Here is a 17963-nt window from a genome sequence, read left to right as displayed (position 1 = left end):
CTATCACCAAAACTGTTCCATTGCATTAGCACTGCCACAGAACCACCTTAATTCTTTCGTTCCTACATCATCCTTAGGTGCTATCATCTCCCATCTTCTATCTTATGTGCAGACCACCTTCCCAGCTGGGCACTTTGAATTCAGATCATAGCCTGCTGAAGGCAGCGATGAGGCCCAAGCACACTTCACATGCAGCGGGGCACCCACACTATAGCTAATGCCACAGAGCCAACAACCTGTGGGAGTGGCAGCCTCAGTGACCAGCACTAGGAGACTCCCAGGCCATGGTCTCTTAAGATTTCAAATTCTCTAATCCATTGAAGACTAAACTTGGAAAGGGAGGGAAGAAGAAGGGGCTCCTGTAACAGGTTTCTCAGCCCCATTAGAGATAGATAAAGTGCAATAAGGAACACAGGGCCTGGGACTGCTTTATAAAATTAATTCAATTCCCTCTGGGCACAACATCTTCCCAAAGGTTATTTAATTCTGGGAGGAAGAGGTTAGAGTTGCCAAGTAAGAGACACAGCACCAAACTGAGACCTAATTCTTGATCTGTCCATGGACATGGATGATTTTCTTTTCTTATTTCCACACAGTTAGAGATATAAGGAATACAAACTTAAAACTATGAAGACAGAGAGAAAAAAAGTTCCCTAAATAAATCTTTAAATCTTGTATCAGAGTTTATTTTTCTGCCTTCTTTTTTTTTTTTTTTTAATATTTGCTTATTTTTGAGAGAGGGAGAGGGAGAGAGCGAGTGAGCGCACATGTGCATGCACGCAAGTGGGGGAGGGGCAGAGAGAGGGAGACACAGAATCCCAAGCAGGCTCCAGGCTCTGAGCTGTCGGCACAGAGCCCAACATGGGGCTCAAACTCAAGAACTGTGAGATCATGACCTGAGCCAAAGTCAAACACTTAACCAACTGAGCCACCCATGCATCCCTCTGCCTTCTTTTTATTTTTTTAAAGTTTATTTATTTATTTTGAGAGAGAGAGAGAGAGCAAGTGTGGGAGAGGCAGACAGGGAGAGAGAGAATCCCAAGCAGCCCCTGTGCTATCAGCAGGGAGCCCGATGCGGGGCTCAATCCCACAAATCCTGAGATCATGACCTGAGCCAAAATCAAGAGTCAAACACTCAAATGACTAAGCCACCCAGGCGCCCATTCTCTGCCTTGCACAGAGCTTAGAAGCTGGTATGCATCTATATTGACCTCAATGTACAGATGACACAGAAAGGAACCAAGACACAAAAAACTGAGAGGAAGCCTTAAAATATTCCACTCTGACAACAATACAGTAAAAACGGTCTCCTCGGAAATAAATCGGATGCCATGCAAAAGTTAGATTACCTGGGCATGCTGACTATTCGGCGGGAATCGTTCCTTCAAGTGCTTCAACACTTCCGAAGCTGCGGCAAAACAGCCCTAAATGGAAACACACGAACTGATGAACACACCTGTGTTGAAACTACATCTGCTACACCACTCATAGGATGTTGCTATGATTCACCTGCTTGTGGTATAGCACCCTAGAAGACATGAAGCAGAGACTGTCATACATCAGGGGGTCATTTTTTTTTTTTTTTTAGGTTCTAGTATATTTTGTTCATTAAAATTTTTTTTTAATTTTTTTTAACGCTTATTCATTTTTGAGAGAGAGGGAGAGACAGAGAGTGGGTGGGGGAGGGGCAGAGAAAGAGGGAAGCACAGAGTCTGAAGCAGGGTCCAAGCTCTGGGCTGTCAGCACAGAGCCCGACATGGGGCTTGAACTCACCAACCGTGAGAATATGACCTGAGCCAAAGTTGGATATTTAACTGATGAGCCACCCCCTAAATTTTTTTTTTTAATTACACATGTAATGAATGTATGTTCACTCTAGGAAAAAAACTTACAAAATACATGTAAACAATAAGAAAAAGGCCGATTTTAATTTCACCAAAGATAATCACAGGAATGTTTGGGCACATATCCTTCTAAACTTCTCTTATGCACATAAATAAAAACATACACATATTCTAAAAAAAGGCATATGTACTATTTTTGTAAATTACCTAGAACACTGTTTACTACATGGTAGGCATATTTTTTGACTGAATCAATCTTTCCAGTGTTAACAAATACAAAGTTATATCATCATAGTATTTTATTAGGTAAATGAACTATGATACATCTAAATGACCTCCTAGTTTGGGATAGTTTGGTCGTTTCTAATTTTTTCCATTTTAAGGATGCTACAGAGAATATCCTGGTGCACACAACTTTGTGTAACTGTCCACCTGTCCAGTCCTTTCCTTAGGATAAGACCTTTGAAGTGGAACTGGCTGGTCAAATGGTAGGCACTCCTAAGCCCTTTGATACACATTGCTAAATTACCCTCCGGAAATGTACCGAGAACTTTCATAACAGCCTTCTATGTCTTTCTCCTACCACAATTTTTAAGCGTTGCCTATTTGATTGGTGAAACTAGTATTTCACTGTATTAACATGAATTTCTTTAATGACTAGATTGAAAATTTTTCATGTTCTCTGGTCATTTATATTTTTTCTGTGAATACATATTCATCTTTTTTTATACCCTTATGTTCCTGCAATGTTTCTTATTGACTCCAAAAGCTTTTCAATGTGTCCTAATCCTTTGATTAGATGATATACCTTCTGTCTACATAGAAGCTCAGTTAGACCAAAAGTGAACTTTCATTTGAAGTAAATTAAGTAGAAATTACACTGAATTATAATAAAACGTCAATAATCTTCTTATTCTTAGGACTTTTTTTTTTTTTATTTTTTTTTCAACGTTTTTTATTTATTTTTGGGTCAGAGAGAGACAGAGCATGAACAGGGGAGGGGCAGAGAGAGAGGGAGACACAGAATCGGAAACAGGCTCCAGGCTCCAAGCCATCAGCCCAGAGCCTGACGCGGGGCTCGAACTCACGGACCACGAGATCATGACCTGGCTGAAGTCGGACACTTAACCGACTGCGCCACCCAGGCGCCCCTATTCTTAGGACTTTTAACTGGCCAGTCTTGCCAATGATTTCCATTGACTGCCAGAGGGAGGTGGGCATGTGGATCGAGGTGGGTTGTCAAAACTTTAGGCCAAGTAAAGAGACACACATTGCAGTATCCCCCAAAACACCCCCACTGCGACCTGCCTCTCCTTAGGCTGGAAGAAGAATACCAGATGGTCTAGAATCACACAAAAAGAGCAAGAGGCTGGCTGTCTTAGTACTTCCTCTGAGTTACAGGAGGAAGGTCAGGAACAGCAATTCAGACCCTGTAACTTTTTTGTAGGTTCACTCACGCCCAAGTCATGGCCATACCAAAGTACAACAGCACCCAGTTTATTTGGAGGTCAATTTCAGAACACAATTCAAAGCACACATAAAGGAAATAAAAGAGCAAATGGAGACTCATGATAAAGCTGTCTTCTCCACAGTTGGCCAACTCAATTTCACAGGTGCCTCCCTAACGTGTATAATTAAAAATGTGACAATCATCAGCCCTGTGGGTACAGCTACCTGGTTGATGTTCTAATACTAGAAAAGTCTTTCCAAGACGGATTGAGGAGAAGGTGGGAGGAGACTGAATTGAAATTAAGAAGCCACTGCCTAGGAGCCCTGGGTGGCTCAGTCGGTTAAGCATCTGACTACGGCTCAGGTCATGATCTCACGGCTCATAGGTTCAAGCCCCACATAGGGCTCCATGTGGACAGCGCAGAGCCTGGAGCCTGCTTTGGATTCTGTATCTCCCTCTCTCTCTGCCCCTCCCCCACTCACGATCTGTTTCTCTCTCTCTCTCTCTCTCTCTCTCAAAAACAAAGAAACATTAATAAAACTTTTTTTTAAAAAAGAAGAAGCCACTGCCTATGTTGTAGCTGTGCAATACTAAAGTTTCCCAACACATCCTGGCCACTGGAGCCAGGCAATGATGGGTCAGCAGGTTTTTCACATAAGCCTAGGGATATAAGGGAGATGAAGATGGAAATACTAATACAGATCCAACAGTAAGAAAAATCCCCCAGGAAGAATCATAGACGTCTAATAATTGGCCTTGGAGAAAGCTTCAGGGTTTAGACATTGAACCAAGACCAAGATTTTTTTAAGTAGATTTTCAGTCCAGAAGAAAAAAAAAATCATTTCTATCCTATATAACTCAAAGGGAATTGAAAGGAAGTTATCCACTGTGTAAGGCTGGGGTTGGTGGGGAGAATCTGACTTCAAATAGCCATATGGGAAAACTTAAAGTGGCGTGTGAATTATATCTCAATGAAGTTGTTGGGGAAAAAAAGTCACACGAGGCTCATACCAAATACTTAACTAAAAGTTCACCGACTCATTCATTACCAGTTGCGCCACTTAACCATGGTACCAGGAGAGGAAAAGAGATGTTAAAGAGGTTCCAGTGTCATTAAGCGGGTGGGGAAGAACCAAGAATGAGACGAACGTGCAGATTCCTGGGGAAAGCAAATGGCAAGTGCAGCTAGCTGGCAGCTGTTCTGCTGTCAGAAAGTGTGGGTGATGCTTCCCAGGTGCAGGAAGAAGGCAGCTGATGAAGGTGCATGTGGGACCCATCAGCCAGAGTCCATCCATCCCCTTTGTCTCCAGAGATACCGAAAGGATAGTAAAATGCTAAAATAAGTTTAGTGGAGAGAAGTATTTATAGACTTCTGAAAGGGTGGACACCATCCATAGATCCTCAGGCTGCAGATTAGGGAACACTGAGTGCTATCATACAACCTAACAATAATGGATGCCACAGAGAAGTGGAGAAATGTTATATGATCAAGGAAATGCACTTGTAGCCAAGGCAGTGTTTACTGAGATACAGCGCTTGGGTAAGAGGTTTCCCTGACTCCTTTCCCATGAAAGGAGACATTTTGGAGCAAAGGAGAGAGAAAGCCTAGAGCAGCATGACAAACCCTTTAATCAATCCCCTATAAACACAATCCTGTAAAATTACAAGGTTACATCCAATTCCCACCGTCCTTCTTAGGAGCCAATCAGACTTGGGCTGGAGACTTAACATTAACTGGCGTAGATATAGGACTTAGCTCCCTGGATCTCAGTTTCTTGTTCTGTGAAATAGGGAGACTAATAAGGCTGAAAATAATGGTGCTATTATAAGGATTCAGTAAGATAATACAAGTAAAAAACCAAGCACACGGCCTGGCACAGAACAAAGGTACATGAAACATCAGCTATTATCATTTCAGCAATACTTCTACTATGCTTTCCCAGCTCCTATAAACATACAGAGCTCTACTACCTTAAGTTTCAAAGACTCCTTTTTATTCCAATTGTGACATAAAAACAGCTGACCTCTTATTCTCCTTGCCGATGCCACAAGAGATCCCGAGTTCAACAAGCTTTGTAGACTCCACACCCAGTCCATCTCCATTGACGGGATTTTACCCTTTCTGCCCCCTGCATCCAACCAGACCTGTCTGAGACATACCCAGTGCTTTTCCCCAGCAGCAGAGGAAAGAAACGGCAGAACCCCCACTGCTCCGGGAGCACAGAGGCCCAGCCGCCAGCCTACCTGCTCTGCGTGCAGCTCTGCGAGGTGGCAGAGGGCGACGGCAAACGACTCTGTGTTGTTCTGCTGCACACCCGCATTCACCGCCTCCAGGCTGTTCATGCTCAGCAACATCTGGGCTTGCTGCAGCGCCATGGTGCTGGGCGAGGACACGGGAAGGAATTCCCTTCAGTCGAGAGCCCCAGGCTCCCCTCAGCCACACCCCACAACTACTTGAGTGGGACTGGAAGGGAGCTAAGGCCCTCTGCAGGCTCTGGCTTCATGGGAGCAGCTGCCTCCCACCGCCCGCCCTCCTGCCCTCAGCATAGGGAAAGCAGAAAAGCACCCTGGGTGTGCAGCCCCAAAGGAAACGTGGAGAGGTTATGGTACAACCGGAAGTTCCAAGCCGTAGACCCCCCAACTGCCTCTAATTTTCCCTGTGGTCACAGCGTGTTAATTAGTTTTCACGGATAAATTCAGACCCGATGCCATCCTGGCACCATCTGCTCTGGCAACGCAAGCAGTGGCCAGTGTTCGCAGCTGTCTCAGAGCGCATCATGCCAAAAATCATCTCGAGCACAAAAACAAGACTGCTGAAGGAGGCACTTCCTTTCATTAGCAAATTCCTAGAAAGAGCAGACTGTCTAGGTGGGAGGTGAGGTAGTGACAGGGCTCCAGGATTAAAAACCTCGTTCAAGAAGTTGATTTCCAAGCTAAAGGAGGCCAAATGGAAAATTAAACCTGGGACTAGAGACACTTCAGAGAACACACCTTGGCTAACGGGGAAGCCCAACCTGAGCAAATGTGGCTCATGCCTCCCATGGACAGGAAGCGACATTCCAGAGATTCCCATCCCAGATCACAGGGGCATGGTGCTTGGAGCCAGACCACCTGGGTCTCAGCCTTGGCTCTGTCACTTGCTAATGACATCTGTGATCTTGGGCAGATCAGATGTGTGAACCTGAGACCTCAATGACCAGTGACCTCACAGAGCAGTTGGGAGGAGTAAATATGAATGAGCATAGGGAAGAACTCTACAAAGTTTGTGCAAAGTATAAAGTGTTTTAAAACTATAAGCATTTTCTTTAATCCCCTGCATGAATAACTTTCATCAAAGGCGGAAATGACTTGCCCGTTTGGCCTTTCATGGAACCACTCTGCTAGCTTCTGCTCATAGCTGGAAGGATGGCCCCTCCAGCCTAGACAGTCGGCTTGAAGACCCACCTGCGGCCATAGAGTCTCCAGATGGCTGTTTTCTGTGCAATGCTGATATCGATGAGCTCGGACAGGCTGTGTTTCCAGTGCAGGAGGTCAGAGTCCTTAAGGGCATCCATCAGTTTGTTTGCAGTCTTCCCAGCAAAAGCCCTCTGCTGAACAAGGGACTGGATTCCCAGGGAGGCAAGGTACTAAGGGGACAGATGTACCCATGATGAAAGGTAGAGATTACATGACAGAATTTGTTTTGCTCTTCAGAAATTTGGCATATTTCACGTTTCAGCACATGTAAACCGACAGCATTATTTAAAAGGAAAGTATCTACAGCCTGACCTTAACCCATATGAAATGTGCTCCCGAAAAACTGGAGCTGGAAGAGAGGCGGATGGTAGACCTGGAAGAGCCAGGGCTTTGACATAAAAGGGGCTTGGACTTAAACACTTTCTCTGCTATTTATTCTGTGACCTAAGGGTCAGTTAGCTTCTTAGCCAGCCTCAGCTTCCTCATCTGCAAAATGGGTATCGACCCTATCATAAAAAAATTCTAAGAATTAAAATAAAACAGTATGTGTCAAACAGTGCTGGGAACATTATGGAGTAGGAGACTTTTTAAAGGATGCCTATTATGAGCATAATTATCTTTTCATTAATTTCTGGTATAATTCTCAAAGATGAAAGCACAATTTAAAAAAGTCAGCTTAGGGGCACCTGGGTGGCTCATTCGGTTAAACATCAGACTCTTGATTTCAGCTCAGGTCACAACCTCACAGTCTGTGGGATGGAGCCCTGCATCGGGCTCTACGCACAGAGCTTGCTTGGGATTCTCTGCCTCCTTCTCTGCTCCTCCCCAGCTCATGCTCTCTCTCTCTCTCTCTCACACACACTCTCTCTCAAAACAAATAAATAAACTTAAAAAAAAAGTCAGCTTAAATTCGTAACAAAAAATTGTACTTAAGATGTCTATCACTTATTTTAAGGGGCATCTTACTTTTATCATTATATTCAATTCTGTCCATACAAGTTTCCTTTCCCAAAATGAGTCAAATGGACAATTTACAGATTTTAAAAGCATATACAGTGTGTCAACTATAATTTTAAGAAAACATACATTAAATTATTACACATATTACTTTCAGTTCTTCTGGACCTTGCTGCAAACCTCACAAGACGGAATGCTTAAACAGCCTCACTACCCTTCGTGCATGTAGCTGTCAGCAGATGTTTTTGAGACAAAAGAAGGTTCTTTGAGGAACAGTAATCTAGATTCTGACCGTCATTACTACTACATGTGTGGAGACTATGCCCTTTAATTGCCCCTGAGTATTTGTCACCAAGGACTAAAACTCAGGTCCTTCCCTGTCACTCAAAATAAGAAAGGACAAATGTGCCTGTCAGGTTTACTGGTTCCTGGCTTTGTTTGCTTTTGGAACAAGGATCAGCAAACATGTTCTATAAAGGGCCAGGTAGTAAATAATTTAGGTTTTGCAGGCCACATTTTGTCTCTGTCACATATTCTTCTTTGTTGTTGTTGTTGTTTTTACCCGCAACTATTTAAAAATGTAAAACCCATTCTTAGCTTGAGGGACATATAAAAGCAAGCAGCAAGCCAGATTTGGCCCATGGGCTGAAGAGTTTGCCAACCCCTGATTTAAAAATAAACCTTTCTTGGGGCACCTGGGTGGCGCAGTCGGTTAAGCGTCCGACTTCAGCCAGGTCACGATCTCGCGGTCCGTGAGTTCGAGCCCCGCGTCAGGCTCTGGGCTGATGGCTCAGAGCCTGGAGCCTGTTTCCGATTCTGTGTCTCCCTCTCTCTCTGCCCCTCCTCCGTTCATGCTCTGTCTCTCTCTGTCCCAAAAATAAATAAACGTTTAAAATAAATAAATAAATAAATAAATAAACCTTTCCTGAAATTTTTCTAATATGTGGAAGTCAATGTTGATCAATAAACTAAATAAGGACCTCATCAAATTGATTAGTAGAACTTTTATAGATGTTATTAAGATAAAGGGAGCAGAGAGAAACCCATCAAATAGAATTTAGTGATTTCATTAATAATTAAGGTCATATGAAACTACCAAGAATAAAACCACACCATTTATTTAAATAATCTCACAGGGAGATGAGCCTTACCGGTAACCCAAAATGTACTGCCTTCTTCACAGAATGCTCTAGCAGAACATAGCTATCGGATCTCTTCTGCCCCAGGACATACAGCCAGCTCTGGTAAGAGAAATCATCAGGATATATCCTAACTATGATAATGCTTAACGTTCTGTTCAAATATCAGTGTGGTTATAAGAAAGATTCAACAAGAGAACAGACAAATCCTCTAAAATTCTCTTTCATGAAGTATGAACCTAAATGAAAACCATTGAACACATTAAAACTGTCAGACTGAAATAAACAAACCACTGATCTTCACCTCTGACAGCAGTGAGTGGCAAGTGTCCCAGGGGAAAAAAAAAAAAAAAAAACATGAAGCCCCCATACGGCCTTTAATTGAGAAATCGAGATTCTCAGGGACTGTTCAATGAAGTCTGTGTTCTACCTATGCTTGGTGTTTACACTTTCACAAGAGGATGTCTCATCAAGTTACTAGGTGTTGTATTCACTTTTTTGTTAATGCCAATGTTTAATGTGTTAGCTTTGCATTAAAATCTGTAGACAAGAAATTCCCCCGCAAAGCAAAATAGAAATCATGAATTAAGAAAGATAATGATGGGTTGCCTTTCTGAATTCCCACAACCACCTAACTAGTTTCCCTTCATTGCTAAGGACCTTCTAACAGCAAAACAACCCATTTCGAACGGGACCTTCAGAAGGCCAACTCAACACAGGGGCAAAGCTTCCGAGACAGGAGGGGATGGCTCACCAAGCAATGCTGGAGACACACATGATCGTTGGACTCCTGGGCAATCCTAATCGCCTCTTGCAGGGCGAGCTCTGCCTGCTGACTAGAGACAGACCGAACATTAATAACTCATTAACAATCACAAACATGTTCAACCATCTTAACAGGAAGGCATCTGTACGGTAATTAATCTGAGGTTGGAAGCTCTAACAATGACCTTATTCCCTCAGAGGCACTTCCTCCCCCAGCAGCGAGAAACATTAACAGAGGAGACAGAACATGTCCTTTCTAAGGTGGATTTCTACTACAAAGGGCAAGAAGGAAGGGCTTTTCTTGATCTCAGCTCCTAAGATTTTTATTTTAATTGTCTACCACTGGGAGGATGGACAAGGAGAGGATACAATATTTCACTTTTCACTGCACTCCCTTCTGCATTATGTGAATTTTTTTACAATGGCATTTGATAATTTTGTATTTTTTCAAAACTAGTTTTAAAAAGTATTTTGAGGATACTCACTTCTGAGATTTTTTTCCTGCTGACGTGGTTCCCCTCCATCTGGGAGATCTGAGCTAATCTCAAGATCTGCAGAAATTCAGCCAACTATCCTTGGCCCTACTGAGCTGTCACCTCTGAAAACACCCACAGAAATGCAATCTGTAACCCACCTTGTAGTGTTTAATTAAATACTACTGTTAATCACTTTCTACTTGTTAATTTTATCTCTTCAACTACTTTATAAGCCTGCAGAGGGTGAGCTCTTAAACTTTGGGTTTCCCAGTGGCAAGTCACAGAAAAGAAGTTCATAAACACAGGGTTACTGAAGATCTCAAAATAGAATCAATGGGTATCACTTATTTAGGAAACATTTACATAAGGAATTTTCTTTCACCTCTAGCATCAGCCTCACGCAATCCATTTTAATTAGGGAGAGCTGGTGTGTTCCTCAATAACCACTTGTTTGAATAAAGAAACCAGATACATCTATCAAAAGGTAGATTCCCAGGTAGATTAAAGACTGCTTTAAATCTCTATTCAAACATTAAGTTAGCAGGGGTACCTGGGTGGCTCTGTCAGTTAAGTGTCTGACTTTGGCTCAGGTCATGATATCACGGTTCGTGGGTTCGAGCCCCGCGTCGGGCTCTGTGCTGACAGCTCAGAGCCTGGAGCCTGCTTCGGATTCTGTCTCCTCTCTCTGCCCCTCCCCTGGTCATACTCTTTCTCTCTCTCTCTCTCTCAAAAATAAACATTAAAATATATATATATATATGTGTGTGTGTGTGTGTGTGTATACATATATGTATATATGTGCGTGTGTATATATATATATATATATATATATGTGTGTGTGTGTATATATACAAATACATACATACATTAAGTTAGTAGAGCTTAGGGAGGGCTGACCTGCTACCTTATTAAACAGAGACTCACAAATTGAAGGAGTGATCTGTGCATATATCTGGAGAAGTGTCCCTTATGAAAACAACAGCACTCCCCGACACTTTATCCTCATCTATCACCTGGATACATTACACTTATATTTAGTGTTGTTTATGGTTTATCTCCCCCACTGGCAAGCTCCATGAAAACAGGGGCTTTTTTCCCCCTTTTTTCACTGCTGTAACCTCAGCATCTAGAACAGCACCCAGTACACCATAGATGCTCAATAAACAACTATAACGATTTTCAAGAAGTCCCCACAATCCTATAAGCTGCGTGACAGAGATGAATACGGGCCCACAGCTCCAGGACTAGAAACAAAGAAGCATGGACCCAAGTAAATTAATTTAGCAATTAATTTCATGCAGTTAGCTACCTATCTGTTGATATTGTAAATATAAAGAAATTCTGCACAACAGATTATTTGTATCTAGAATGCTAGATACAAATTTCTAAATCCTACCAGAAACTGGTCTAAACACAGAAATCGGTTAATGGTAGATACTACAAATAGTGTTGCTATTTATTATGACAACTAAAAAATGGAAGGCCCCAATTAAGAGGTCATTACAGCTGGGCAGGCAAAAAGAAGTCGACTGTCAAAAGATAACATGGAATCTCATAAAATCATGGAGTTTGGAGTAGCCTTGAACCTTCCTGAGTCCAACTATCAATGTAATGCTTAAATTCTCTCATTGACACCTCTGGTCTAGGCTTGAGCACCCCACTGGTCCTTCCTTAGAGGTTCCATGTGGAAAAACCTTATCATGAGGAAAGCACTGTCTTTCCCTTGCACATCCTAGCTCTCATTCTTCTCCAGGCATCTAAGCTGTCTTCACATGACCTTTTACTACATGAAGATGCCAAACACATGATTGGCTAAATCATTTTCTCTCCAGGCTCACCATTCTCATACTCTTCCCACACTGTTCATATGACATGGCTTTGAACACCTACAAGGAGAGTGTCCCCTACACAAGCTCCAGCCTGTCAATGTCCCTTTTAAAATGAGACAATCAGAAATTAACAGAGGGCCACAGAGGGCCACCTGGGTGGCTCAGTCTGTTGAGATCCGACTCTTGATTTCTACTCAGGTCATCATCCTAGGATTGTGGGATTGAGACCCATGTCAGGCTCTGCACAGAGTGTGGGGCTTGCTTAAGATTCTCTCTCTCAGGGCTCCTGGATGGCTTGGTCGATTAAGCGTCCAACTCTTGATTTTGGCTGAGGCCATGATCTCACAGTTTCTTGAGTCTGAGCCAGAGCCTGCTTGGGATTCTCCCTCGCTCTCTGCCTCTCCCCCCTCCCCCCCCAAAATAAATGAACTTTAAGTTTCTCTCTCTCCCCCTGTCCCCCCTTCCCCTGCTCATACTCTGTCTCTCAAAATAAACTTTTTTAAAAAGTTTCTCTCTCTCTCCCTCTGCCCCCTCCCCTACTCACTCTTTCTCTAAAATAAAAAAAAATAATAAAAATAAAAATAAAAGAAATCAGTAGCATTTCTGACCCATAGTGCAAGGGGTAGAAGTCTCAGCTCTTGAACTTTGGACACCATATTTACAGTAACATACCCTACAGTCTCTATTTAAAGATGCCTGTAGCAGAGACCACATTTCTCTCAAATGAGAAAAAGTCACGGGGGGCAGGGAGACCCCTTCAATGAATAATTCCCAGTTTTTTTACCCTTATTCACATTATTTCAGTTTCCAAAATAGCCCCCATGTTTTAAGGTTTTATTGACATAACTCCATTTACTAAATAATTGGGGAATTTTCCTATTTTTATTCATTAAAATCATAAGCATATCTTAACAATGGCATAAGCCAGTGTCACCTCACTGAGCTGCCTGAATTCTGTCCAAAAGCACAAATATGTGGCTTAGTGAGCCGTACAGTGTTTTATCCAGTAAAGGTACAACTTCATTTTGGCTTTTTGAAATACTGAAAATAGCTTTTGTATCCCCATCATTACCTCCAAAAATTCCTTTTGGGAATCTCTGGCCTAATGACCTAATTTCCTTTTAATTCAAAGGCTATTGTTCTTAGAAGTAAGGAAAGAGGCCATATACTAGCTAGTAATGCTCACCGGTGACACCAGGGGGCAGACTGCTTAAGGAGAAGGTCTTCATTAACTGCTGTCCATGGAACCTCCCTCTTGGGAAGTTATTGACAAGCCCAGGTAGGAGGGTATCTTTCTTCTTCTTCTTCTTCTTCCTCCTTCCTCCTCCTCCTCCTCTTTCTTCTTCTTTTATTTTGAGAGAAAGAGTGCAAGCAGGAACCGGGCAGAGAGAAGGAGAGAGGGAACTCCAAGCAGGCTCCACTGTCAGCGCAGAACCAGTCGAGGGCTCAATCCCACCAACCATGAGATCATGCATGACCTGAGCCAAAATCAAGGGTCCCACGCTTAACTGACTGAGCCACCCAGACGCCCCTTTTGATTTTTCAACACTGCATTTAAAACCTACATCTCCGTTAACATTTGAGAGTTGATTTCTTCAGTTTCTGCAGAAACAAAAACCTATCAACTCACTAGTGACCGAAGCGGCAGTGCAGGGCGGCCAGGTTCAGCGCGGCGTATCGCAGGCTCCGGCCGTAGCCCTCTTCCCCATTACTTTTGCTTTCGGCCCCAGTAAGAATCAAGCGATCAAAATAATGAAGGAGGCTGTGTGTTGAACTGAAGACATCTTGAACCCGGAGGTTGTTTAAGTAGCTGAGATAGTGCTGAAACAAGAAACAATCCACATATTTTAAACGTTCAGCTTCCACTGGCTTGAGACTAATTCAGAGCGTCCTACTAGCTGCAAATACCCGTGTTCCTCCGCCCTCCGTGAAGACAGTTTAGCTTCATGTTTTCCCACTGGCAGGATGAAACAAGTTCAAGATACAGTGGTTTGTTTCCTCCCTAGGAATGGGCTAGGAAGTCGCCAAATGAAAAATGGGAGCCCCATTATGATCTGTGTCAGAGTTTTATGCCAAATATATATCCACTATGCCACTGGTTATACTAGGACCCGAGGGTGATGGGCGGGGGGGGGGGGGGGGGGGGGGGAACCTCACCTACCTCAGGTATTAAGGAAGACTGTAAGCTCAAATATAAAAATTTAAAAAAATTTTTTTTTTAATTTATATTTATTTATTTTGAGAGAGAGAGAGAGCAAGCAGGGGAGGGGCAGATAGAGAAGGAGACAGAATCCCAAGCAGGCTCCACACTGTCAGCATGCAGCCTGATGAGGCACTTGAACTATCATCTGTCCATAATTCACATCCTCAGAGAGATGATGAATGAATGAGAATAGCAACAGAAAAGGGACTGAAGAAACCCCTAATGGCCCAGGGACGAGGGGGTAGGAGGGAAAGCTTTGCAACCCAGGCTTATAGACTTGCCAACAACATTTCTTTCCAAGAAACTGGGCCAATGGGACAATCCTCATTTGCATGGCTCTTCAATATAAAGAGTAGCCTGATTGTGGCTTTCCAACTCAAAAGACTCACCGCTTCAGCAAAATCAGGATTAAATTTCAACAAGTTGTTCAGTTCTTTCTGCAGAGAAGCTGGAGTGAGGGCTTTTGTCTCGTCATTCTTTAACAAAGAAGCCTGAAATTTAAAGATGACAACTCAGAAGAAAGACGTGGCCGGTCAACATATGGAAATGTATACTGACTAGGATCCCCTATGTTCCTTCCCACTGCTCCTCTCTCCTCTTGGCCACAGCGTTTCCTCTTCCTGCGACAAAAAGCCTGCCAACTCCCTCTCCCCATCCACACACTCCTCACATGCCTTGCAAACTCCTACTTGTCCTTCAGGACCCCATGTAGACTTTAGTCACTTGCTTATATCAGCTTTTAGACTAGGTAAGGTCCTGTAAGTCCCTACATGCTCCCGTAGGCCCCTGCAGGAACCCTTCCTGCAGTACTTAGCAACCTACATTAAAAGTGCCAGTGTGACCCCACCCTGGACTGTGAGTGCCTTCAGGGCAGGTAGTGTGCACTTCCAGCCTGGCAAAGGGCCTCACAGCACCCAGATGCCCTACTCCTGGCTATCTGTTTCAAGTAGATGGTACCAGCAATGATTATATAAAATATGTTAGAAAACCAGTCCTAAATTAATTATTAGTACTTAACTTGATTACAAACTCTTCAACTTTACCTAGACAAATTTTTATTTGTAAGTAATAATAATTTCTAATTTCACTTGAATTCATTATATTATAGAAGATTCCAAAACATGGAAAGACATACGGAAGAAAACAAAAATCATCTGTAACCCCTCCACCCAGAAATAACACTATTGATATGTCAGTGTCTTATTCCAGTCTTTTTTCTATATGTGCATACATAAACCATATTTTTAATAAAACTAGAACACTGTATATCATTTTACTTCCTGCTTTTCATTCAATAGTATAAAGTTTGTCTCATCATCAAAGTCTTTGATAATATGATTTTTAAAGCAAAAGTATTAACCCTGTGACTGCCATATTTATTGCAAATCCTTTTTCCTATTTTATTGTTTGCCTTTTAGTTTTGTTAGAGTGTGTTCTGACATGTAGACGTTTTTAATTTTTATGCTGAAAAATCAAAAGATCTTCTCCTACATGCTTTCTTCCACAGCTTTTATGTTTAGAAAGTCGTTCCCCACCCAGAGATCAGTTAAAAGTTAATATGTAGTTCCTTCTGGTCTAATTATAGCTTTAAATATTCACATTTACCCTTTAATCCACCTGTAACGGACTGAATGAAGTGTGAGAATGTGGTGAGGCTCTAGCTATACTGTCTCCTCCATACTTCACTGGTTGTCTAGAGGGTTTTTTTCTAATCTGAAATTCATCTGCAGGGGTGATTCTATGACTTTTCAGCTAGACCTAAACAGTACATCTTTCTGCAAAAAGAAAATTAATAACAAAATAAGGAGAATTAGAAAAGTAGAACAAAATATCAAAATTCTAGGCTCAAAAAAAACATGGGAGAAAAATATTCAGCTTCTGTTTCTGAGCAAATGAAAAAGTATGGCTCAAAAGCACCAGCAAGACATGTTTGGGGTTAAAAAAAAAAAAAAAAGAAAGAAACGTTGGGAGTGAACTGTATCGGTGTCTGCAACTTGAAATACATCAAAAAATAAGATGAAATGGTGGCTGGATAGAGGACGTGTAGGTATTGATAAAGACAGAGCAAAATACTAATTGTGGCATCTGGGTGACGGGTATATAGGTATTCACTGTGCAATGCTCTTCAACTTTTCTTTCTGTTCGAAAATGTCCATAATAAAATGTTGGGGGAAGAGAAGTAAGTCTTCCAAAGCACATTTTTGGCCTGTGTTAGTCATACACTATTATAAAATGAGCATGCATTATAACTTTAAGAAAAATAAAATCATGGGGCACTGGGCTGGCTCAGTTTGTAAAGCATTCAATTCTTGATATCAGCATTTTAAGTTTGAGCCCCACGATGGGGGTAGAGATTACTTAAAAATAAAATCTATAGGGGCGCCTGGGTGGCGCAGTCGGTTAAGCGTCCGACTTCAGCCAGGTCACGATCTCGCGGTCCGTGAGTTCGAGCCCCGCGTCAGGCTCTGGGCGGATGGCTCGGAGCCTGGAGCCTGTTTCCGATTCTGTGTCTCCCTTTCTCTCTGCCCCTCCCCCGTTCATGCTCTGTCTCTCTCTGTCCCAAAAATAAATAAAAACGTTGAAAAAAAAATTAAAAAAAATAAAAATAAAAAATAAAATCTATAAAAAAAAAAAAAAGAAGAAAAGAAAAAGAAAAAGAAAATCACACACAAAATCGGAAAGAACACATAACCAAAACTGTATTGTTAGTAAAGGAAAGAGGACCAAGAATAAGGAATAAAGCAGATTCACTAATAAGCCTACCAATGAAACAGGCGTATGTGATGACATATCTTTTTTAAAGTTCATGATAAATAACAGAATTAACACATACCTGTTGAGAAAGAAAAAATTCTGCTTGTTTTTGGGAGAGAGGCCCACTGCAAGATACCTCCTCTTCTCTGGAAAAGAATAAAACAAAAATAACAAGGAATTACACAACACGGAAGGGTGAACTAGGTAATGGGGATTAAGGAGCACACGTGTGTTGAGCACCAGGGGTTTATGAAATGTCAAATTACTATACTGTACACATGAAACCAGTATTACACTGTGTGTTAACTATAATGGCATTAAAAACTTAAAAAGCCAAACAAACAAAAAAGAATTCCACAACAGCAAGAACGGTAATGCTAACCAAGTCAAATGGCTTCATCAGAAGATCTCAAAAACTTTTAAAATTAATTCTCTCCTCTCAGGAATAGAAAAGACATACTTAAAAAGTGATGTTGAATGACCTGCCAAAGTTCACACCATGTAACTATGGACAGCTATAGACCTAAATTCTACATAGCATGATCTTTCTACAATGCGAATCTATCGTGGTACCCAGCTTCCAGAATAAAATCCACACTGGGGATTTTATTATAGCAGGGCAGGTGCAATGCTCCATGAGTGATCCTAGCTACTACCTCTCTCCTTTGCCTTTTCTTTCTCACCCACATTCCCAGCCTGATGACGTCCTCGCAGATCTCCTACGGCACCAAGATGCCCCTGCTGCTCCCTTGGCCTGAAAGCCCATTGTCCCGCCCACTGTTGGACTACGGTACACCATCCATCATTCAAGACTAACTGACATGTGATGTTCTCCAAGAATCTCTCCTGACATCTCTCATTTGAGCTGCCACTGTCTCCTACTAGAGAGGCTGAGCACAGCACCTATGCATTGCCACACCTGGCTGCTCGTACTTGCAACTGGATGCCAATACCTAGTGCCATGCCTAGGAATAAAACAGGCACTCAAGAGATTCGGAAATGAATGGATGGAGAGTTTCTAACTCCTTGCTACAGATACAAGATGTGGGATACTTCAGAGCAGGAGAAAGTGGCTTCTCCTAAGACATAA

At 42.2% G+C, this 17963-nt stretch overlaps 1 protein-coding gene across 2 annotated transcripts in view; it reads right to left on the bottom strand.

Moving 5' to 3' along the window:
• ANAPC5 (anaphase promoting complex subunit 5) overlaps positions 1-17963 on the bottom strand; it is a 44738-nt gene that overhangs the window by 12011 nt on the left and 14764 nt on the right. For both annotated transcript variants that reach the window (XM_047088400.1, XM_047088402.1), the window contains exons 5-12: positions 16953-17019; positions 14509-14610; positions 13547-13737; positions 9601-9682; positions 8859-8948; positions 6739-6920; positions 5539-5674; positions 1350-1424 (exon numbers count right to left, since the gene is read on the bottom strand). In XM_047088400.1, coding sequence (XP_046944356.1) covers positions 1350-1424; positions 5539-5674; positions 6739-6920; positions 8859-8948; positions 9601-9682; positions 13547-13737; positions 14509-14610; positions 16953-17019 — 925 coding nt within the window. The remainder of the gene's footprint in view (positions 1-1349; positions 1425-5538; positions 5675-6738; positions 6921-8858; positions 8949-9600; positions 9683-13546; positions 13738-14508; positions 14611-16952; positions 17020-17963) is intronic.

This window comes from Lynx rufus, unplaced genomic scaffold (assembly GCF_022079265.1).
Source record: "Lynx rufus isolate CCGP_SWC_20201006 ecotype Redwood Valley unplaced genomic scaffold, mLynRuf1.p SCAF_24, whole genome shotgun sequence".
NCBI lineage: Eukaryota > Metazoa > Chordata > Mammalia > Carnivora > Felidae > Lynx > Lynx rufus.
The sequence above is the reverse complement of the archived record's forward strand: the minus strand, read 5'-3'. Positions and strand labels throughout refer to the sequence as shown.